At 37.6% G+C, this 23,804-nt stretch overlaps 1 protein-coding gene across 2 annotated transcripts; it reads left to right on the top strand.

Moving 5' to 3' along the window:
- Positions 1-919: 919 nt before the first annotated feature.
- On the top strand, positions 920-21,498 carry cog6 (component of oligomeric golgi complex 6). 2 transcript variants are annotated; one of them, XM_026332404.1, is made up of 19 exons: positions 920-1,290; positions 1,927-2,070; positions 2,405-2,476; positions 2,610-2,668; positions 8,141-8,252; positions 8,448-8,530; positions 8,753-8,823; positions 9,802-9,895; positions 12,356-12,484; positions 13,829-13,920; positions 14,679-14,743; positions 14,833-14,924; positions 15,365-15,482; positions 16,464-16,595; positions 16,762-16,929; positions 17,428-17,535; positions 19,049-19,102; positions 19,230-19,309; positions 21,001-21,498. In XM_026332404.1, exons 2-19 carry the CDS (start codon positions 1,930-1,932, stop codon positions 21,146-21,148), a joined length of 1,818 nt encoding a protein of 605 aa, XP_026188189.1. In that variant the 5' UTR covers positions 920-1,290; positions 1,927-1,929; the 3' UTR covers positions 21,149-21,498. The 2 variants fall into 2 exon arrangements, with proteins under 2 accessions (XP_026188189.1, XP_026188183.1); XM_026332398.1 differs by having other exon boundaries at positions 936-1,200.
- Positions 21,499-23,804: the final 2,306 nt, after the last annotated feature.

The raw sequence follows: 23,804 nt of genomic DNA, 5'->3' as shown, positions 1-23,804 counted from the left end.
TTTTGTTTAGATTTGTTTTAGGGGTTAATGTTTGCTGATGTTATTTAGCGTTTAAAGTTTTTCTTTTAGTTCCTTTTTTCTTTTCAATTTAATGGCATAACAAGTATACCGCAGTGTCTTTAAACTGTCCTGTACATGTGTTTTATACATATGTTTATATGTTTTCAAAGTTAAACCACTGTGTTGCATAGGCCTGATGGTTGTATGTCCCTTTTTAAATATAAAGCAGATTCAATTTCTATTCTTCCTTCCTGCCTCGACTTGTACATAGCAAAACAAACAACAGCAAACAACAAAAACATGCAGGTTTATAACACTATCATAACAATTACAAATTGTACTTGGTGGTGTAACATTATTTACTGAGCTGAATTCACTAGGATAATGTGATCTTAAAGGAGTCCAGCTTGGAAAATCGGAAAATTGTTATTATCTTAACTGTCAGAAGCAAATTATAATATGCAAATTGATTGTTCCAATTGTGCAAGAAACAGGTAGTCAAATATTCAAAATTTTGATTACGCAATCTGCAGCTTCAGTAATATATGAATAAAGTTGTTGCTGTTGTTTTCATTTATCAATTGATGAACTTCTATAAGACATCTTTATTGTTAATTTATTGTTGGAATATATAAAAAGTAGAATGCTCTCATTAGCACTTGAAAGCAACATTATTCTCTGCTCCACCCCACCACCACCCTCTCTCTCTCTCTCTCTCTCTCTCTCTCTCTCTCTCTCTCTCTCTCTCTCGCTTGGAGTGTGTGTGTGTGTGTGTGTGTGTGTGGTTGTAAATCAGTTTGTTTTTTTTTGGAGAACTCTTTAAATAATAGTTGCGGCTCTCTTATTAATTTTAATGGTTAACCTGACATTTATGCCGACCCAATAAACTGGAATTAAATGATTCACTTGAGTCCACCCATTCCCTGGTAAAGGCTGAGGAAATTTTATATTTGACGTTACTGGCCCCAAGTAGCTGCGCAACGGAACGACGGATCTCTGTGTTGGTCGGACTTTGATTTCAGACGGACCAAAACATTTTCGCTAAGGTTGACGTGGATGCATTGGTTTACCATGGCTGATACTAAAGTAGAAACTGATAGCACTGTTGTAATTCAGAACCCAAATGCGCCTTCTCAAACTAATAACCCGCTATCGAGGAAGCTAAACAAAATACTGGAGACGAGACTTGATAATGACAAGGTACGGTGGAAGAGTTTATCTTCTTGCTACAAAGCTAACAGCTATGGCGCAAGGTAGCCGCGGTTCAGCTGGAGATATTTCTGCTTTCAGGTGATAATAACTTTATTTTATCTTTCCCATGGACGGCTGTTTGGAGCAGACACCGTTGCTCTTTGCTAATGGTATACTAGCCCAAGAACAACTCCAACAAATACATATTTAACGCCATGTAGGAGCATGTTGTTCAGGACTAGCATCTTAAATAGCTTCAGCTAAAGATGTCTATATTTTAGATCAAGGCTATTAAGGGAAATTTGCTCTGACACCTATGGAGACCCAATAAACTGGAACTAAATGAGCCACTTGAATTTACCCTCTTGCTTGCAAGCCAACACTAGATAAATCTGTAAGCTAGCTGCGTTTCAGCTTCAGGTATTTCTACTTTTAGGTGGTAACATATTACATTATTGTAAGTTCCCCATAGGCAGCTGTTTGGAGCAGACATTGTTGCTCTTTGTTAGCCCGACAAAGCGTATATTTAACATTATATAAAGAGCTTTCTGTCTGTGTAAATTCTGAACACCAGAAATGGTCTCTCCTGCTAAAGACACTTGTGTTTTAGCTCAAGTGTATGATGGGAAATGTATTCTATAAGTGGAGAGATGCAGGATGCCACAAACAAACAGAGGTTTGTTTGACAGGTGAACACTTTTTCTCAACACCTCAATTGTCTGTGTTGTGTCTTAGGAGATGCTGGAGGCGCTGAAGGCATTGTCTGTGTTTTTCACTGAGAACAGTTTACGCACCAGGAGGAACCTTCGTGGTGACATTGAGAGACGAAGTTTAGTAATCAATGAGGACTTTGCACGAATATTTAAAGAAGTAAAAGAGGTAAATGTCAGTGTGCAAGAAAATACAGTTTACTGCGATTTAATAAAACCAGTCTTGCGTTTTTCTTCCATACATCCACTGTAAATCTGTTCCAGTTTCTGCTTCAGGTTTAGGTTATGTTTAATCAAAAATTAATTATATTTTTAGAAATTGTTTTATATACCACTGGAAAGTACTGACAAAATGTGCTATACAGTAAATATAAATAAATTCAGTGTATTTAATTTTATTCACGGCATTAGTTAATATGCTAAATTAATATATCATAGTTAATATGCAGAGATGCATCTCCAGATCTGTTTCAGTGCTGCTCTGTTTTTTACATTTTCCACAGGAGCTAGAAAGTATTAATGAGGATGTGCAGGCCATGAGCACATGTTGTGAAGAAATGACCAACAGGTTAAAGGTACTCTAAACATGTCATTTGAAATTTTTATTGTACATATTTGTTCACTTACTGTGAGTGATTTATTACATTTATTTCAAGAATCTAACATTTCCAAGCCATTTGTTAAAATACAGTAACTTTTCTTCAACAGGCTGCAAAGGATCAAACGCAAGACCTCATAGTAAAAACCAACAAGCTGCAGGGAGAAAAGTGAGTTCATTGTAAAGGTTGTGTGTGTGAGTGTTTAATGTGGGTGGATGTTAACAATGTAACCTATATATATATATATATATATATGTGAGAAAATGTCCTAAAGAAAAAAATATGAAATGCAGTGCCTCTTTGTATATCTAGAAATCCTACTAGGTGAAATACATAAAATACATATATGTTGCTGTTGGTATAGTGGCCATAGAATTAAAAGCTACCGTAAAGTCTAGTCTAATCTAATCTGATATGCAAAAATTATTACTGTTTGGTAAACTTACTGTTTAAATTGTGGTAGACAGAAGAAAGAAGTTAATTCGGTTCTACTTTCATCTCAAATTGTACTTTTGACTGTAGTGAACAACCATTCTCCAAAAACCTTCAGTAGTAGTCTCAAATAAAACTGAATCTTTACATTTGGTCACATAAAACAATGGTTTTACTGAGAATTGAGCATTATTAAGCATAATTGACTCTTAGTTGTGTCCTACTGTTGCAAATACAAGTTGTTTAACAATGTGATTGCAACAAAATTTTTGGTAAACTTTAAAAAAAGACCGTATGATGAAGCTGTCACCTTGAACTTTTAAACTGGCATTTCAGAATGTAAGGGACATCATGGAGATAGGATGCCAACTTTATTCTAAATTATCTGCAGAAATTTCAAAGAAATCTCATACTGCCATTTCTCCCCTTATCAGTTCTGAAGCTGCAAGTCATTTTGGAAGCCTGTCATGTATATCAATGATAGGCATCTTCATCAGTACCAAACTAGACACCATCATTTCACACTCTGGTGTCAGATTTCTGCAGAGAAAATACCCTTTTTCTATTTATGCAAATTTCCAGACAAATTGTTCTTCAATCAAAGCAAGAGGCAGGAAGAACCAGATCCATTTTGCAAGTAATAAGTTTTATTGCTTACGCATTTAGAATTTGAGACCTAGCTGAATGAGATAGCACTTTCTTGTCTACTGGGAGTTGAGTATTACAGTTGTTTTTCCATTTCATAATAATCACTCTTTCACAGTCAGTCACAGCTAATTTATTGTTATTTGCACTAATAAAAGTTAAAACACTAGTATGTTGAACACATTTGTAGTGTGGGGTGCTGCTTCTGTTTGGTGTTAGAAGTTAGAGAGATTTAGTGCAGGGCATGGAGAGCTGACAAGCACATCTTTATTTTGGATGAGGAGGGATGAATCATTGATGAAGCTTTGATGAATATTTTTCAGGCAGTTGTCTTTTTGCATGAGGGGGTCAGCAATCATCATTAATGGAACTTTGTTTTATTCGTCATGTCCTGTGATGTTTGGCCTGGAGAGAAACATTAAAGTAGTTCCTGTTTACACTGCACTACTCCCTGCTCTTATTGAAGCTAGACTTTTACAGCTGGGAACAGCAACTCATCAGTGTGTTCTTATATTTGAGTGTGTGGATTGCGATTTGCTGACAACACATATTAAGAGACATCAGATATTCAGATCTAATATATACAGTTCATAATGCCAATCATGCTTCCATAGCTTTTGGAATGTTTGTTTTTTTTTTTTTTGTTTGTTTTTTTTAAAAATTTAATTAATCTATGGATTTGACTGACAGGGTGTTGACAGGGACATGAAAATACAACCGTTCCTATATGCTGCTAACCAGGGGTTAGGGTGCAGTTTATTAGAATTTGTGGTAGCTTTGACCTCAATGCTTAGTGACCTTGTAAGTTGACATGGAGGCAGGGGCATGGGCAAAGATAATGTAAGTTTCTGCCAAAAGATCCTGCTGACAGCTGTGGTGTAGCATGGCACTTCCATGCTGGAAAGGTGACAGAGGGGAGGCAGGAAGACTGAAGATGAAGGATATGAACTCTGAATCTGAGAACAGTGAACAACACCAGTGAACACCGTCGGGCGATTACTTAATCTATGTTTTATCACTTTGTGCAGGAGGTCTTGTTGAGGGTATGTGGTCAGAGGTTTTACATGAGAGCCACCTGTATTCCCTTTTCTTTTGCGTAGGGGTCCCATTGGGACCTGCTGTCTATCTGTGTGACATTTTCATTCGCAGAACCACAGTGACCCCACAGCCAGATGGGATAGTGTCTGCATGCTGGGGTTTGACCTTGTCTTTAGCTATTTTGTCTGAGAAGAGCTGTCAGGGGAAGTGTGCAGTCAAGCTGTCCTCCTTCAGCCATTCACCAATCCGCCCACTGCACTACACCACTCCGTTCTTCACAGTCAGATTTCTTTTAGGTCACACAGTCCTCTACAGTTGTAAACTACTAGCTTTTTTATACATTTCCCTTGTTAACTCTTATTATAGTCATTAAAAGATTTGTAATGATGTCACATTTTATGCTTAGAGCACAGCTTTGCTGTGAGAGTCATCTGTGAAACCCTGCAAATGCTCCTGATGTGTGTTTAGGAAACCTGTTCTATCTTATCTGCCAGTGACACTGTGTCATTTGTCAGCTTTAATGAAATGGAAAAGAACAGCAGATTGCTTACAGTATGCAGAAGCAAAAGTGTAAGAACTGAGCTAGGGAGTGTTGATAACTTGTTTGTCCACTGGCTTTTCATCATGCTGCTCTTTTGTTTTGGGCTTGATTGTTCAAAGCCTCTGTCAGTAAGAGCTAAAAAGGCACTGTGTATTGTTCCATTATGAAAAATAATGCCATCCACCTGCCCTGCACTTTATGATCTTTGCATTAGCATGACGTGTTATCATGCTGAACAAGTTGAGACACCTCACAAGGACGTTTTTGTGGACTTTGTGACCTCACAAGCAGCGGGACCTGAAAGGGTTGGGCAGCTGGTTTAGTCCTCCAGCTAATGTTACACAGCTACAGTAGACCTACTTGGCTGTATGCCTGCAATATACATACATTTAGAGACAACATCTAAGATTCACCTCCATTTGACTTGTGGAAACTACTAATTTCCATTTAATAGCATATGACAAATTATCAAACATGGAGATATCAGGCTTCATTCAGAATATTTTTCTTATGTATTCACTATAATGTCTGTGTAACTAATTTATAAATCAAGAGCTCTGAAACCCTTGACAACTATTGGGGACATCCAAGTGTAAATGACAACCTGTGTAAAATGACACTTAAGCCTTATTAAAGCTCTTAATGAGGGTAAGTCTGTGAGTATGCCTTTGGATTGTTGGATGTGACCGGCTGCAACTGCACTCTGTGCTCACTGGCACATGGCTAACTAGCTGTGTGGATGCCAAATTTCCATTCAAGCCTTTGAAATGGCCCCTAGTAGATTTTAATGGATAATTTACCCAATGGTTTACAGCTTTTGAGAGGGTCTGAGATTTGCTGCTGGCAAAGGGCAGTTGATCTTCTTATGTTTCATTCACATTATCAGTCAGTTTTCAAATTTAAAACTTTTAAGAGAAGTGACATTTAAGCTATTTTTACATTCTCTATATTAACGCCAGCTCAGTTAATGTTGCTCACTCTTTGGTAAATTCTCATTGGCTTTGCTTAAATGATTTCTGTACCTGAACAGACAAACTCAATGGGCCCAGTTGGAAAATGGGAACACAGGCACAAACAGAAAGGCATACCATTATAGCTTGTGTTCATCCCATCATTTAACATTAAGTAACCTGGATCTAATTTAACTTTGCACTTGTTGGCCATTGTTCAAAAGAAAGCTGATGTCACTGAGTTCCTTTTCATTTGAACCACTAGCCCAGAGTCTTTGCGGTGCAACACTGTTGATTTACTCAAGTATGCTGCCCCTCTCTGGTATTTGGTAATTGCAGTGCAGTCTGAAGAAGAATGTGTCATGTCCTGACAATGTTGTAGGAAACGATCCTGCTGCACCGTCATTCCCTTTCTTTTCCTTTGCTCTGCTGCTACAACTCCTACAGTCCCCCTCTCCTCACCTTGTATAGCCTGTTTCATAATTTACATCCTGGATGAACAGGTCTGCCACTCTTAACCTGGACATAAAAAACTGAGGCAACTTTTCTTATAAATACAGAACCTGACTTGAAGGCACCAACAGAAATGCCATCTGTATCTTAAAATCTTCATGAATTGAACACCAAGCTATGGCATGATAAATGTGTCTTATGAGGTAAGGTTTATGACCCTTTTAAGGCTATTAGGACAGTCGGGTTTTATGTCCAGTGAAAATGGTATGTGGGACCTTTTGTCCCAGATTTAATGTTGTGCATTGGTGCATTTCTGCCTCTCTTCTTGCTCATGTGAATATAATAGTTCAGCAACCTTAATGACACAAATCCTGCATTTGCATCACAAAAGATGATCTAGTTAGATGTTTTTTTAAAAGCTTCCTACATAAATTTGTATATTAGTGATAAATGTTCTTTCATTAGAGACATTCATGGTTAAATGCAAGCATCATTGCACAGTGACATGTATTTCTAATCAAAACCTCTGTCTTCTCTTACATTAGCTAAATAAGGTTTGCGTTTTACATTTCGCAGTAAAAGTGTGAACCTAAACGTGTGAAGCAGGGCTGTGTCTCTAAAAGTAAAATGTATTGTTATTATTACTGCTGCTTATAATTTTGATGAGTTAGATGACTGTAATGAAGTAAGTTGCAGCAAAATCTACACACAAAACACGTAAGGGGCCAATATGCCTTGAGGTCCTGTTTGTAAAGAGAAATACTGAATTGTAGAATCCTCTAGCAGATTTACAACCCTTTACTTTCAGCTGGATGAGCAATGGTAAAGCTGTGCGTGAGACAATGTTTAGATAATGTTGGGTTCTTTTGCTTCACCAATGCAACCTGGTGATTTACTGATCCTGCCTTGCCTTCACTGAGAAGGAGAGAATATAGATGAGGTGGTTTGGATAGAAAGGTGGGATGAGAGGGAGGACTAGCTGTTGTTTTGCTATCCCATGGCAGAGTTCCCTGTTTGACTGGGTTGGTTGCCATGGTCACTATTGTGTTGAGACACTTATAGTGACACTGATAGTGATCACTCTCCTGTTATTGATAGTGACAAAACCTGGCCTGTGTCTGGCTCTGTATTCTTTTTGTTGCTTCAGTCTTCCTCTGTTATTTATTTTCTGATGGCATCACATATATCTTTGTATTGTTTGTGTTCCCTGTGAGCAAAGGAGTATGTGTAAGGAGTATGACTGCCACCTGCTGTAGGGTCTTGAGCATTACCGCATGTTGACAATCTGCTGTTAAATGAAGCCATATAACATTGTTCCAGTTTCCCACACTGACAGGTCTTTTTATTTGGAGAGTAAGTAAACGCACGTGGATGGCAAAATATTTCGATAAAAGGCAGAAGAAAGTTTTGAATGCTGTTATGAGAGAAAAGTCTATAAGGGCCTTGAAAAAAAAGAAAAGAAAAGTGATGTTACCAGCAGAGCTAAAAAACTAAACTAAATAATAAAGCATTAAAAGGAGAAAACAGATCTTTAATAAAAATGATTAAAGCGCAAGACAATATTTATGTCTTCTCCCTCAGTCATCGCCTAGAGGTGAGAGCTCAGGTGGCTCAGGCTTTCCTTGCCAAGTTCCAGCTGTCTCATGAGGAGATGGCCACACTGAGAGGGGCTCGGGATGTACCCATCACTGAGGTAATCATTATTACAATGTATGATAATTAATTCAATCAACCCAAGATTCCAATTTCATGTTATACATTTTTTTCCCCCCAAAGCTCTACATTTTTGTATTTTGACAAAAAAAATACATTGTACAGTGACAAATTACTGAATTTGCTCCCTGTATTGCTCCTAATACATTAATTTATGTGTGGTTCATTTTTGCAGGATTTTTTCAAAGCTCTCAGTCGGGTGAAGCACATCCATGAGGATGTGAAGATCCTCCTGAGAACCAACCAGCAAACTGCTGGGTAAGTTGCATGTCTGAGTATAGTACAGAAATGCTCCACATCGCATGAGTGTCTCTCACAGTGATTTTATTTCTCTTGTTAAATTAATGGCTTTTGTTTTGAAACCAAAAGGTGGAACAGACAAGTGGAAAAAAACATCCATGTCTGGTATTTCAGGGTTCTGACAGTACATGCAGGTCATGAGTATGCAATGTGCAGTCTTCATTTGTGTGCTTGTTCCAGGTTAGAGATCATGGAGCAGATGGCTGTGTTACAGGAGACATCATATGAGCAGCTCTACCGCTGGGCTCAGAGTGAGTACAGTACATAGAGTTAAAACCACATGTACACTGAAAGATAACACTGATTCATTATGACAGTCTTTGCAAAAGGTCTGTATCCTGAACTTGGCTGTTGTGTTGTCAAAAAAAAAAAAAAAATCAAACAGGTGGTTTTTGTCAAGTTTGCTTTGATTTCTCCCTAAAAGATTGTTGCTGTTAGAGCTGGAGTCAGTGTTTGTTAGTTGTGTGCATGTTTAGTTTTTTTTGGATATAGCAAAGTAAATATAAACTGTCTACACTTTCAAGTCACAGTACTATCCAGTAATAGCGTGTATAGGACTCATTTGAGGACAATTGTGACTCATATCTTCTGACTGAGGCTTGTCAAAAGAATGCTAGAACCCAAAGTTTTAGCCAGTGTTTGTTATTGAAATTACAATGGAAACAAACCATTTAGATGAGAGAAACTTCATTATATTGTATAATTATACAATAAAAAAAACATTCACAAAATTATGAGTTACTCTTACTTTGTAAATGAAAGTGCTATTAGTTAAGTTGTTCTGTTATTTATCTACATATAGTAGAAATGGCTCCTTTTCATATGCATTTTTGAGTCATATATGAGGGAGATCATATTTTTCAACATAATATAATATTGCAGTTCATTGTGTGAAGAACACATTTACTTTTATTTCCAGCATTAAGTAACGTCTGATAAGAATGAAATGTGATGACCCATTTTCTCCAGTGTGGAAAATTGGCCACAGTTCATTTTGTGTGAAGCATAAGGAAACTGGCTTCTTGGCTTATGGAAAAATATGATTGAAAAATGTTCTTGGTGCTTTGATTTCCTTCTTGCCAAAACGGTTGCCATGGTCTAAAACATTTAGTAACAATGCATGGAGCATAACAAGCAGAGTTACTACAAAGACAGCAACTATTTTAACAGTTGGTGATATCGCCCTACTTCTATAGCTACATCTCTTGGCCTGTTTTCTTTCTTCACAGATGAATGCAGGGGACTGACCCAGGAGACATGTGATATCAGCCCTGTGTTGACTCAAGCCATGGAGGCCTTACAGGATCGCCCCGTCCTTTACAAGTAACAAAGAAACACACACACTCAAACAGCTTATTTATCTGTATTTATTGGAATACAATATTATATGGTCTGTCCCTTTCATATTCTATGCCAATCCATGCTTACATGTTTTCTAAGAGCACATATAGAGGTCAACCTATATAGGCAAGGCAAGGCAAGTTTATTTATTTAGCGCAATTCATACACAGAGTAATTCAAATTGCTTTACAGAAATAAAAGACAAGTTAAAAATACATAAGCAAGAAATAATAATAAAAAGTTAAAAATTAATATTAAAAGAAACTGAGTGCAGATAAATCACTTTGGATAAAACACTGTCAGTTGTCATATGTTATATGCCACACTAAAAAGAAAGGTTTTTAGCTTGGACTTAAACATTGCCAGAGATGAGGCTTGTCTAACATCATCAGGAAGATTATTCCAGGTTTTAGCTGCATAGAACTGAAACGTTGCTTCTCCCTGTTTAGTCCTGACTCTGGGCACGAGCAGAAGGCCTGTCCCTGATGTTCTCAGGGTTCGAGATGGTTCATATGGCATCAGCATGTCAGAGATGTAATGTGGTGCTGAGCCGTGAAGAGACTCATACACAAGCAGTGCTGTTTTGAAGTCTATTCTCTGAGAGACAGGAAGCCAGTGCAGAGATCTGAGAACAGGAGTAATGTGGTTGTACTTCCTGGTTCTAGTCAGGACCCGAGCAGCAGCGTTCTGAATGTACTGTAGCTGCCTTACAGCTCGTTTTGAGAGCCCAGTGAACAGGCCATTACAGTAATCTAACCTGCTAGAGATAAATGCATGGATGAGTCTCTCCAAGTCTGGTTTAGACATGATCCCTTTGATTCTGGCAATGTTTTTGAGATGGTAAAAAGCTGACGATGTTATTGATTTAATGTGGCTGTTAAAATTCAAGTCTGAGTCCATGATTACCCCTAGATTTCTAACTTGATTTATATATAGTGGTGAATGCCTTTTAAATGTCAGTTATAACATCAATTTAGCTAAGATATTTGTTTGAATTTAGTAGTAACAGTAGACAGGCACTGAAGTTTTTTTGAGCTAGTTCGGTTTACTACATACTTGCCACATAGCTCTTTCATCACTGATACACATTATAGAAGCAAAAATACTTGTTTGTTAAATTCAAGACTAATTCACACTTTGAAAGACTTTGTATTTCGTTCTGTTACTGTCTTCTGTGAGCACTGACAGATGAATTGTGAGAGGTTGTGGCCAAGGAGATTCTGTCTTTGTGTTCTTGGTGAGAGAAACAAAGTGATTTTAATGGAACACAGAGAAAACAGCCTGAAACAATAGAAAATGTCAGTAGATGAAAGAGCAGATCTCCAAAAAAAAGCACTGTCAAAATACAGTTAAAAACAATACAGTTATATGTAGAGCATGAATTAATGTAAATGTATTTCATCATAATTTATTTAAACAAAAGAATTGTATGAATCATTATGACGATCATGTTTAATGTATCCCCTTTCTTTTAACACAAAGATGTATTTATATTATGGGAAAGGCTTTTTATAGTTATGTGAAATCTGCATCATTTACTGACTTTTGCAGTTTTCTTCTGTTTTTTCTAGTTTGTTGATATGCCTCATTGTTCCTTAGCATCTATACAAATTTGTAAAACTCTCAAACTAATGGTAGAACACAAGTTATACATACTATGTGAACATGTTCATAAAAAAATCTAAAGTGACACATTTTGAAATGACAGAAAATTAGCTTGCTGTTGAAGTTGCTGTGAGCAGCTGTGTTGTTGATTTACCTTGTCTATTTTGTTTAGAGTCACTATTTGACTCAATTAAATTGATTTTTTTTTGTGGTAGGTGATAAACAAGGTTTCACTCTGAGAAACATGACATATTCTGTATTCTACTATGAACCACTAAGTCTTTTAAGTATGTAACAAGTACTAATGAAAACATTTTTTATAAGCACTGAATGTCAGTGATGTGCAAATAATTTATACACTTAAGTAAAGAATTCAATTTGTGCTCATTTAGAACAAAGTTTTAAAGAGGACTTTCCTGAAGCTTACTGTGAGTTTCACATTGTCCATAAAACAAGACAGAACAAATAAGAAGTTCACATGTTACCCCAAGATATGTTTTTTGGCAAATCCTCCTGTCTGACTGCATTCTCAGAAATGCACCTGTCTCCATGCTCAGAAAGAGTCCAAGGTCATGTGCTGGCTGTGGATGTTGAGACTAAGACGGTGCAGACCAGTGTTCCAGGCATCTTAATTCCACACTATCTTCTATTTAGTCTGTCATGGAGTCTGCCACCGCCAAGTAATCAAAACAACCTTAACCTCTTTTGGAATAGCTTCCTGCCTTGTTGATGTATGTCTGCGACTGACCTCCAACACAGTCTGCACCAAAACACTCTTGTCTTTTCACATGTGGTCTGAGTGTTGAATGTTGCCTTTCTTCTCATGTGATTGATCAGGTACACTCTAGATGAGTTTGGAACTGCACGCAGGTGTGCAGTGGTACGAGGCTTCATTGACGCCCTTACCCGTGGCGGACCAGGAGGAACTCCACGCCCCATAGAGATGCATTCACATGATCCCATGAGGTATATCTCTAATCCCTTTAAATTGTGACACTTCACTCTTTAATTCCAATTGAACAGCTGAATATTGTCTTTTTGTAATGTAATAAAACAAAAAGGAACTTCAGCTCTGATGGAAATTCTGGTTATTGTCAATATAGAAATATACAATATATAAAGAAACTCAAAAATACTTCTTTCAGGTCTTTGACTTTGAAAATTTGTTGAAGAAGGAGTACAGCTCAGCTCAGTTCATGGATGTCTACAAAATCTGTAAAGAGAACCTCCCCTAGTAACAACTTTGTTTAGGTATCTCACAGGATGACTGACTGTAATTTATATAATTCTAGGGTTGCTGAATTAAATTTTAATAAAGAAAGCTGTCACCCTGTGTACATGTGCTCAACCTGAACAGATGAAAGCAAATACTGCATATATCCTTATATTTTCATTCTGTTCCTTTTTTGCAATTATAAGAATTTTGCACAAGCTTGTGATCACATTTAATCTTTTAGAAGAACTTTTAACACAGAAACATACAAATATAATCAATATTTTTGTCTAGATATTACAGGAAATATATAACATCTGCAAAACACTTTTATAAACATAATATACAATATAATATTAGGTAGAAGTATTCCACAGTCTATTGTATAATTGTAATTGTCATGACCCCTAAACTGTAAAACTGATTAAAATCCAAACTCTTGTGAGTAAAACCTTATTACAGATGATGTTTAATGTCTGTTTTATCAAGAACTGTCTGATTGTGTTTCCTGTTGGATCACATCGTCTTTCTTAGACCTCCTATAACCAGGAGGCAAATGGGAGATTTTCTCAGAACACCAGCCGTGTGTGGAACACAAGATCACCTCTACTTTATATGAGGCATCAGCAGTTCTGAGAACATCAAGTTTTTTTTTCTCACCTCTGTGTCCTCACACTGACTGATGTCCTGACCCCTGTGGTATAAAACTCAAACTGAAGTACACACATAAAACACATACACCCACATTTAATATATCTAACCTAACATAAATCTTGTTCTAACCTTATCTCTAAAACCAGGTCTTAACCTTCAAATAGCCCTTAGAAGTTATGAGGACTGGCCACAATGTCCTCACAATAAAGAAATGTGTTTGTTTTGAGATTAAATTTATCCACACAATCATAGACAAATATGTATACACACATACACACACATTTATTAACTGTTATTTAACATTAAAATCTGTGTGTGTATAAGGGAGAGAAACATGATGACCCATGCCTCATGGCAGCTTAGCTTAAGGCAAGGAAAAATTAGACAGGGATGGCCCCTTGCTGATGTACTGTTTAATACAGACTGTTCTGTCAATCCTTCAGGTATGTCGGGGACATGCTGGCCTGGCTGCACCAAGCCACTGCCTCCGAGAAAGAGCATCTAGAAGCTCTGCTGAAACAAGTCTCTCTGCAAGGTATGATGTTATTCCTTTAATTACAAATCATACAATCCTAACTAGAGCTTTTTCTTTTTAGATCTTAGTCCTATTAGAAACAGTGTCTTCCCTTTTTTGATTTGGTGCATTTTACAAGTGAAGTCAGGCTTGTAAACAAGTGTCACACAGACTCACATGTAGCTTTTTTTTTTTTGGGCAGTGTTTGGGTCACAGACATTCACTGAGGTCAGAGATGCTGGGAGCAGTTGGAGAGTGTGAACAAATCTAATTCCAGTACATTTCATTCAGCCAGATTACCGAATCCTGCTCGTTTCCATAATTTCATTTATTCAGCTCTCAGACTGCTCAGTAGGGGGGATCAGCCAAGACCGGATTTGCCCTTTGTCCATTGCATGTGTTATTCTTAGCTATTACATCCAGGCTGTCAAATGTCAGTATTTATTTCCTTACAACCCTTTGGCATACTCTTCTGTAGTAAATACTGATTATCAAATTACTTCTAACAAATCATTTGAAAGTTAAGTTGGAAACACTATGAGTCCTGAAATAAACACAAACCCACACAGCTAAGACTATTAGAGGAATGAATTAGGGACATTGTGTATACTCAGTGTGTTACTGATGATGCATATTTAGATTTGATCTAGAAGAGGGTTGTTCCCCAGTGATATATTCATTAATATTGTGCTTATATTCAGGATGTCCTCAAAACAGTTGATGTATTTAATCCTAAATAGCCATATTTATGTGTGTGTATGTGTATCATCTTACCTAAGGTGTGGAGGAGAACATGCAGGAGGTGGTTGGGCACATCACTGAGGGAGTCTGCAGGCCACTGAAAGTGAGCAACATAATTAGCTATTAAACACTGTTAAATAATACTGTGTTCTGTCATGTACTCGCTCAATGTGTCATGGATCTGTTCCTCAGGTTCGGATAGAACAGGTCATTGTGGCTGAGCCAGGTGCTGTCCTGCTCTACAAGCTGTCCAACCTGCTGAAGTTCTACCACCACACCATCAGGTATTTCAGCTCACTCCAGTTTGCAGCATAACAATAACTCCAAAATGACTTAAGAGCTGAATTTGTCAGTCAGTTAATCACCCAGCAAAAATTAGAAGGCAACACATATGATAGTGGATTAATCTTTTAAGCCATATGCAGCACACAATACTCTTTAGTTCTAGTTCTTACAAATTAAGTAATTTGCTGCTTGCTACTTTTTTATATCATTGTAATTTGAGTACTTAAACTTTTGTTTTACATTCTCAGCAAGGTTTAATTGAGAACTTTGAATAAGTCACTGTGAGCTCTTGGATATTGTGATGACTTTTTACTCTATTTTTATGTTTTGTAAATTAATTTGTAGATTACTGAAAGAAAAAAAAAAAAATCACTGATGATGTAAATAAACACTGTATGCCGCACTGGTTGTCCTATCCATCTTTATGATCTTTGTCCAGCTCTATTATCGGAACCAGTGTGGCCTCATTACTCATTACTATTGAGGAAATGCACATCCTAAGCAAAAAGATGTTCTTCAACAGCCTGAGCCTTCATGCAAGCAGACTCATGGACAAGGTACAGAATGAGTAGGAGGATTTTTAATAACTTACAATTCTCTTTCTGTTCCTTCTCTACAGTCCACCTGGTGTTTTTTGTCCATGCAGGTCCCTTTGAGTTGGTTGTTGTTTATATTGTATGTATAATATGTTTTCTTCTTATCCAAATGATGAAAATGCTTCCTTGGAAAATTGTTTTAAATTAAACCTCTGAAGAAACTAGACCTAAGTAAAACGCGTTTTTATAAATGAACAATACTTCCGTAAAAGGAAAGAGATAGACGAAGAAACAGTGTTAAAATAGAGATGGTTCACATTGTTCTTTCATAAAAATGCTGAAATGACAGTGCAGAAGTTTAGTATTGCACCCTGCGGACAGACGTTGTGTTTTTCAGCTCTGCGTCTAAACCCTCAAAGACAACAAGGCTATTTCTGAAGCACTGATGCTTGTAAACAGATTTGTCCTTCCTGACTACAGCATTGAAATGGTGTTAGCTGCCAAAAAAACCACAATTGTTACCATTTAGTTAAATTGGTATCCAAATATACCTCAACACGAGCTGGAACTCTTCCACATTACATGCTTGCTGTGCCCCAATCAATAGCAGTTACAAGAATTATCCTTGTAGCACGGTGTTAATGAAATTGGAGGCCCTCAGGGTTTTGGTCTCAATTCCAGCTAATGCCAGGAACACAACCTTCTTATAATTTGCTCTATTAGGTGGACAAAGGTGGCCAGGCTCAGTTCTGTGTTGTGCATCCAGAGGCCAGTGAAATCCAAGACCTCTTCATTAAAAAGCTGAGACTCAGAGTAGCAGAGGGGGAGCAGTTGTATATTCAGTCCATAATGTTGCTCATTAGGAGTGTGTTATGCTTTGATGATATTATGAGGACCACTTGTCTTTGTCAAGGCTGCAGCCAGCAAACAACTAACCTCTGCAAGAATAATATTGATCTTTTACTCTGCCTACTATACATTGTCTTCATATGGCCCTGGCAGGTGGAGCTGCCACCTGCAGACCTGGGACCTACGGCCTCCCTCACTCAGACCCTGTCCCTCCTCAGGGAGGTGCTGGCCTCCCATGACTCTTCAGTGGTTCCTTTGGATGCGCGCCAGGCTGACTTTGCTCAGGTAAATATATGTTTTTACAATATGATTTTGGTGAAAAACTCACTTCTCATTGTGTTCTCTTTAAACTATGAGCTCTGAATTTCTTGATATTTGTTTTTCTTGCCCGCCCATAAAAGCCCATTGTTTCACTCATCTCTTAAAGTTTTGTATTACTTTGTTTTTCCAGGTCCTCTCATGCATATTGGATCCCCTACTACAGTTGTGTACAGTGTCAGCCAGTAACCTTGGCACAGCTGACATGGCCACCTACATGGTCAACTCACTGTATGTCATGAAGACCACGCTGGCTCTCTTTGAGTTCACTGACAAGAGGCTTGAAATGCTTGAGTTCCAGGTCTGTTGATTGTAAACAATTACGAACAAATTAAGAGTCAGACAAATATTTTTTGTCATGTTTTTGGTATTTATTTACATTAAATTATAATGAGTCAAGGCTCGGGATTTATTAATAACTCAACCTTAGTAGGACAAAACTAACTGAAACAGCTAACATGATGTTCACACATCACAAATTTTGTGCACAGGGGTATTGTTCATTAAAAATAGCTAATTATCCTCTTTCCTATCATTAAAAACCAAAGCCCAAATCTTTTATTAAAAAGATGTCATTTGCTATCCAATTGAAGGGCGTGTGTCATGTACTGTATTTTTGTTCATGCTCAAATGCATCATCCGTCTATTTTTATCACATCTTTTGTAATTGAGCACCACAAGAGCTCATGTGGAAGTTCCATTATTAATAGCACAGTGATTCTCCATTAACCACAAGTACCACTGGTTAACAATACAGGCTTCGGATGGATTTTAAGCCACTCTCTCCCACATTTTCTAGATCGAGGCTCACCTTGACACTCTGATCAACGAGCAGGCATCCTATGTGCTGACCAGAGCTGGACTGAGTTATATCTACAGCTGTATTCAGCAGCACAGTGCTGAACAGGTAACATTTGTGAAATTATAAAACTATGGGTGTTTTTCTCACATCTGTCCTGTTAGACTAGTCCTCATTTTTACATTTTGCAGGCTTTATAGTATTACTTACACTATTTAATAAGGCTTTACAATAGCTGTCACTATGGTTACCACATGACCAGTGTCTTTGTTAGGGCATAATAACGTTTCTGTCAGATTTTCAGATGAGAAAAGGACAGAGCGAGACAGATCATATTATGTTCTATTTAAATATATTAGCTTCTGCAGTAGTGTCCTGAACAGATGAGATGGCTGATTCCCTGGGGCCTTCCTCCCTCTTTGTTACATACTTTGTCACTGGGCTGACTGAAACCCATAGTTGAGGTTTAGCATGTGAATCTTGAAACTCTGGGTCATGTCAGGACACACCACACCCTGCCACTGCTGCTTCATCTCAACACAAAGCTCAGTCAAGAACTGTCATTCTTCTGCAGTCTACTTCTCTCCTTGGGTGGCCTGTCTTGGTTTATCCTTAAATAGTCTTCTGTTTGAAAAGATTAAATCTGATTGTCTAAACTCACCAGCATCCCAGATGTCAATGACAAGAATCCACAAGGTTATTTTAGACTTTACAGGTTTACTTTCTCTATCAGCTTGACATTTTGTCTATGTAATTTTCTCCCATGCATCAGACGAGCATGTCAGAATCAGCAACAGTGGTTAAAACAATGCTGTTCACTGGAAAGCAGCTAACAAAAGTATGCTTGTATGTCTGTTATTGTGCACATAATCCCATAAAATCACTCAAGGTACTGCACTTTTGCTTTGACCCTTGCACTTCCTTCTATTTGCTGTTTTTAATGTTGGCAATTTAGGCATTTAAGCTTAACTTAATGTTGCCATTCTGGATAATCAGTGTCAGCTAATTGCCATAAAAGTTCCTGGTGTTGTGTTCACAAAGTCAGTCATGTATTTACTCTGCCTAGTTAACGTTAGGATTCAGGGAGTGCACTCGCATACAAGGTCAGTTAATCTAAAAAAGATAAATTATATTTATTTCCCCCCAATAAATGGTATGGTATTGTAAATAACCTCTTAATGATGCATCCAGGTTATCAACATTATGAATTTCGAAAATTTACTCTTTATGCAGTTTTCAATATGTGATTAGTTGGAATCCAATATAGATGATGATGATGTTAGCTACAGCAGCCTATGACATCAAAAAGAGGTTTAACCAACCAGCCATTTATAATTCGGTGTAAATTATGTTTTTATTAAGAGTTGGAAGGAAGAAGAGAGGTGTACGCATATAGGCTACATATTTTTAATTGACTTTTTAAAAAACTAAATAAGAAAGAAATTAGTTTTTATTTATTTATTTTTTTTTGTACTAAGTTGGATGGAAACCACTCAGAATCATGCCCCTGCCTCCATCCCTTTTCAGAAACTGCTAAAAACTAATTACACATGACACAGGAAGAAACTGCTGACATGAAAGAATGAATGGATTCTAAGCTGATTTTCTTTTTTTCTGTCAGGGTCCACTGTCCCTCCTCCCCAGTATGGACAGCTCTTCTGTGAAAGCAGCAATGGTGAGTTACACTACATATGTTAATAAAGCAAAAATCTTTTAAACCCTTAAATCAGTCCTTAAATCTAAATATAAAGTGTTATTGACTCATTGCTCATTGTTCATTTTCTCACCCACACACACTTTAGGTCCAATTTGATCGGTACTTGTCGTCGCCAGACACACTTGTGATGCCACAGCTCAACTTCCTGCTCAGTGCAGCCATCAAGTGAGTTAATGTCCCTAATGATGATAGTAGCTCTGAACATTTAGGGACATAATCGCTTACATGCAATATTCAGGCTTAAAGTTAAATGTTTACCACGTTGCATGCTGTTTCAGCAGATAAAGAGCACATTCACCCTGATTAAAAATAGAACAGTGTTGACCTAACAATGTTCAACATTCATTAGTTTCCCAGATGTAATACAGTCATTGCTGCATTCCAAACAAAACACTCAACTAAATGCACATTCGAGTTTGGATGTTAAATTGCTAAAGCCACCAACACATTGAAAGAGTAGTCAGCAGTAGGGCTGCCTGTATTTGTCTTACTGATCAGAAATTGCACATGCTTTTAGCTCAATCCAGCTGCTACATTGGATAGCTCTCTCAGTGAGTCACGTTTACTGGGAAGTGCAGCAGGCTTGAGGAGCACTCTGTACCTCAGGTTAATGTTCTCTATTAATGGACACGGGAGGACTGATGGGCAGGATGCCATTAATTAGCTTCTGGCCCATTTCTCACTCACACTCCTTCCCTGAAACCATTCTTCCTCTTTGTCTTTCTCTCGCTCTCCCGCTGTTTCGCACGTCTGCTTCTCTGTTCACCTAAATACACAAAAACACCCTCCAGCACCTGGAACACAAATAATGGGAATGTACTTTTAGACCACCTTCGTTTCACATTTCGTGTTAGTGCACTTGGTGTAAAGTAAGGTGTTATACACAACACTAAGGTTCTGTGTTCTCTGTAGGCCAATTAAAAAATATGGATCTCAAGAGCCTGAGTGGGATACAACTGAGATGCTCCCACTGTGTCCTTGGGTCCTCTCACTGGACTCTTCTGATCTGACTGTTGCATCCTCCATTTCTACTCCTTTGCATGAAATTCACACTATGTTATTCACTTAACATGAAATGTATCTAGGCCAAAGCAGTAAATAAAAATTGTAAAACTGCTAATACATTAAGACAAGGAGGATAGAGAAAACAATAGAAGCAGAACAAGATATGTTATTTGTAATTACACTTTTTCAAAATGTTCCAAGTAACTTGTAAATCAATCTTGCTGTAACATAAACAACAAAGAAAATGTCAGTTCACTAAAATAATTGTTTCACTCAATGGTTTGATCTATAAGATGTTGGAAATCAATATCCTGGAATATCAGTAGACTCTTCAAATGTCGAGCCAACAGTCCAAAACCTGAAATTATTCTATTTAATGTAAAGCCAAACAAAGCAGCAAATTGTCACATTAGAAAACTTGGAACCATCAACTTAAACAAGTAATCATGACTAATGGCCGACAGTCGCAAATTCATTTTTCTTTCTGTTGACTAATCTATTAATCGACTGATCATCACAGCTCTGAAAGAATACAAGATCCATAAACCTATAAGATTAAATATTCATGTTACATGTTAAAGATGGTTTAAAGATGGTTGTAAAAATATTACGGGGTGGAAAAATACTCCTACTGTTTGAGTTGTTTTTCCTAGGTCATTGCTGCTGAAAGCTGATGCATTAATGCTATAATATCTATCCATAGATGGCAGTGTGCACCACTTACTTTTTTTTTTTACCATGAGAGTCTGATTTAGACTAGAAATGTTGGAATTTAAAACTCCCTTTCATTGTTGTACTTTGTTTTGTAAGTGTAAGTGTAAGAATCTGAAGAGTTTTATCTGTTTGTACAGGGAGCAGATATTCCGTCAGTCAACAGAGCTCGTGTGCAGAGCCTATGGAGAGGTTTACACAGCGCTGACCAGCCCAGCCAATAGGTACAAGGATGCAGAGAACCTGCTACCAAGATCCCCTCAGCAGGTTCAGACCTTGCTGTCCTGAGAGACACTTTTGTTCCACCTGCTTGAATTTTAAAACAGGGGCCAAGCCCCAGTACTGGACAGCCTGCAGGTTATTTAAAGAGTTATGCAATTTGTACCATATAAAAAACACAAATCTATATAAATATGTTAACGTGTGTGATGGGGGGTTGCTGACCTTAGAGAGAGACATGTCTGTATAAAGAGTCTTTTGTGTGCCAGGAGAAAAGAACATTATATGTCTATCATCCTTTCATTCTGCTGTTGCAGGCAGTCGACCTGTTTCTCTTAGTAAAGCACTTTGGGGTCTATAATTGTACAGAACACTGTTTTTCTTATTAAAAATATTGAACATTATATAAAACTAAAGGATACACCAAATTTAATAGGCTTGTCTTATTTTTCCATACTTAAAAGTGGTCAGGAAAAATTCACCCACAATGCCAAGAGGAACCTCTGGCGCTTCAGCACAAACATTATGTTTATTTTCATCTCAACTGTTTTGAGTTGTAGGGATAAAATGGAAAATCTGTCTTGCCATCTCATTTGACTCTTCAAACAATGCTGACTAAGATGTGAAAATGAGACTATAATGGATTTAGTCATCCACCATAAATTCTACTTTTTAATGGATCTTTGGCACTGAGGGGGAATATTTTTCTTGATTATTGGCAAAGCATTAAACCCCATAGTAAATAAAGTTTTTACCATATCAACAAACTTTCAAACCATGTGCTGTCTTTAGGATCCAATACCTTTCCAGTCTTTTATTTCATGATAAATGTGTTGTTTTGGTATATATCAGCTCTCTCTAGATAATGCAGTGGTAACTGGGAGAACTACATGGTCATATTCTGTGAAATTATAGGTATGCTTAAGGTGACATGACATATAATGTTATATCAGTGCAAATCTGGCACCTCCAGCCAACGTAATCCCCAGTAAAGCACAACTGGAACAGTAAAGATAAGTGATTATTTTTGTAGTCTGTTGTTATGGTCTTTGGCCTGAAAGGCAGCATTTCATTTTTGCTATCTGACATCAAGGTTCATGGCAGCAGGCCTGATCTTGGCAGTACTGCTAACACTGAGTCCCAGGATTTCCCCAGTTTACCGGATGTTACTTGGATATCATTGGCCAGGACATTGAGTACTGGGAATAAATGGAATACCACAAAGTTCAGCATCTGGACGGCACTCTTAAGTCCTTTAAATAGACCAGCTCTCTCTTCCAGTTATCCCTGCCCTGGTCGGATACAAGCTGGATTCTTTTTACTCAGGGCTTTGGCAGAAAGTGGGATGATGTTTGAGAAGCAGGATTATTGAATAACAGCACACTGTTCATATGTGACAATGTATGCAGTACACGCCTACACTTACTCAGCTCCACATCGAGTAGAATACATGTGAGCCTGCACAGTTCAGCATGTGAGAGCTTTTTCCTGCTGGTGGCTGCATTAATGAGTTAGCAGATGTGAGAGATGATGGAGTCACCACTTAGAGGCAGGTAGCGGTCAGCAGGGAGGCAAACATTTATTAAATCATCCGCTCCATATGACAGTGGTCACACCTTTGCCTGCTGAAGCATGAGACCAGCAGGAATCTGGGTTAAAGGATAGTAATTGAATTTGTTTTGTTTTTTTTTTTCCTTTGAGATGCAATGGCTGGTGATAAATGTCAATCCACAGCTGAGAACTTGACTCTGACTCAATCTGTTGTCTCAGCAGAAATTTTGAAAGGAGAATAACTTTGCAGCCACTGTGGGAATCACATGCACATTTACTGAGCCAAGTGGCTCTTTATCCATGTTTTTTCTTAGAAATGTCATGTGTTGCTTCCTCTCTTGGAAATGTATGATCATCTCCTTAAAAGTGGGATTTGGTAACTAGTAGAATTGAGGGATTTGTGTGAAAAGCCATTGTAAATAATGTGATGTGGTCTCTTTTATTCTGTTCTAATGTGCATTACATGTTTAATGAAACCAGTCTTGTGTATATTCATTTCAGCATTTTTTTTGAACATTTCTTGCTATGTATAAATGCTGATGTCAGCTCGCTTTTAGGATAGTTTACAATACACACAATGTTAGGTCAAGTGTGACTTCTGTTAACTTTCAAGTTACGTTGTATAATTTTATAACTCTGAATAGCAAAAATTGGTGTCGAAATTTAAGGAGGAGCAAGGACAGGTTTTCAACCTGGACTTAAATGATAAACTGCATCCTCAAGGGAATTTGAAACACTGACACAAAAAAAAAAAAAAAAAACACTGGTGGTTTGTGTGTGTACCAATGACACACTGGTTCAGACAAAATACCTCCTACTTTTCAGTTCTAATCTTCCCATACAGATAACATCCTGTCTGATAGGTAGGAAGTTGTTAGGAAATCAATGACAAAATAATGGACTTTGCTCCATTAAACTACAAAGTAAAAACACTGTAAGGAATGCAACGTTAATGTGTTATCTAGTTTGATTAGGCTCTTCATTTCACAAACTGCTCCACCATGCATTATGAACAGTTGCATCATGCCCTGCCCATTTGTTAAACATTAAACACAAACTGCAAGAGGAGATGTCCCTATCCCTGGAAATCAGTCAGGCATTATATGGAACATGATCTTAGTGAATGCTTAGAGAATGCTTTTTGAAATTCATCACCTTTTCTACCTTAGAATAA

Source organism: Mastacembelus armatus, chromosome 13 (assembly GCF_900324485.2).
Source record: "Mastacembelus armatus chromosome 13, fMasArm1.2, whole genome shotgun sequence".
In the NCBI taxonomy this organism is placed as follows: Eukaryota; Metazoa; Chordata; class Actinopteri; order Synbranchiformes; family Mastacembelidae; genus Mastacembelus; species Mastacembelus armatus.
This window is presented reverse-complemented; position numbering and strand designations above follow the sequence as displayed.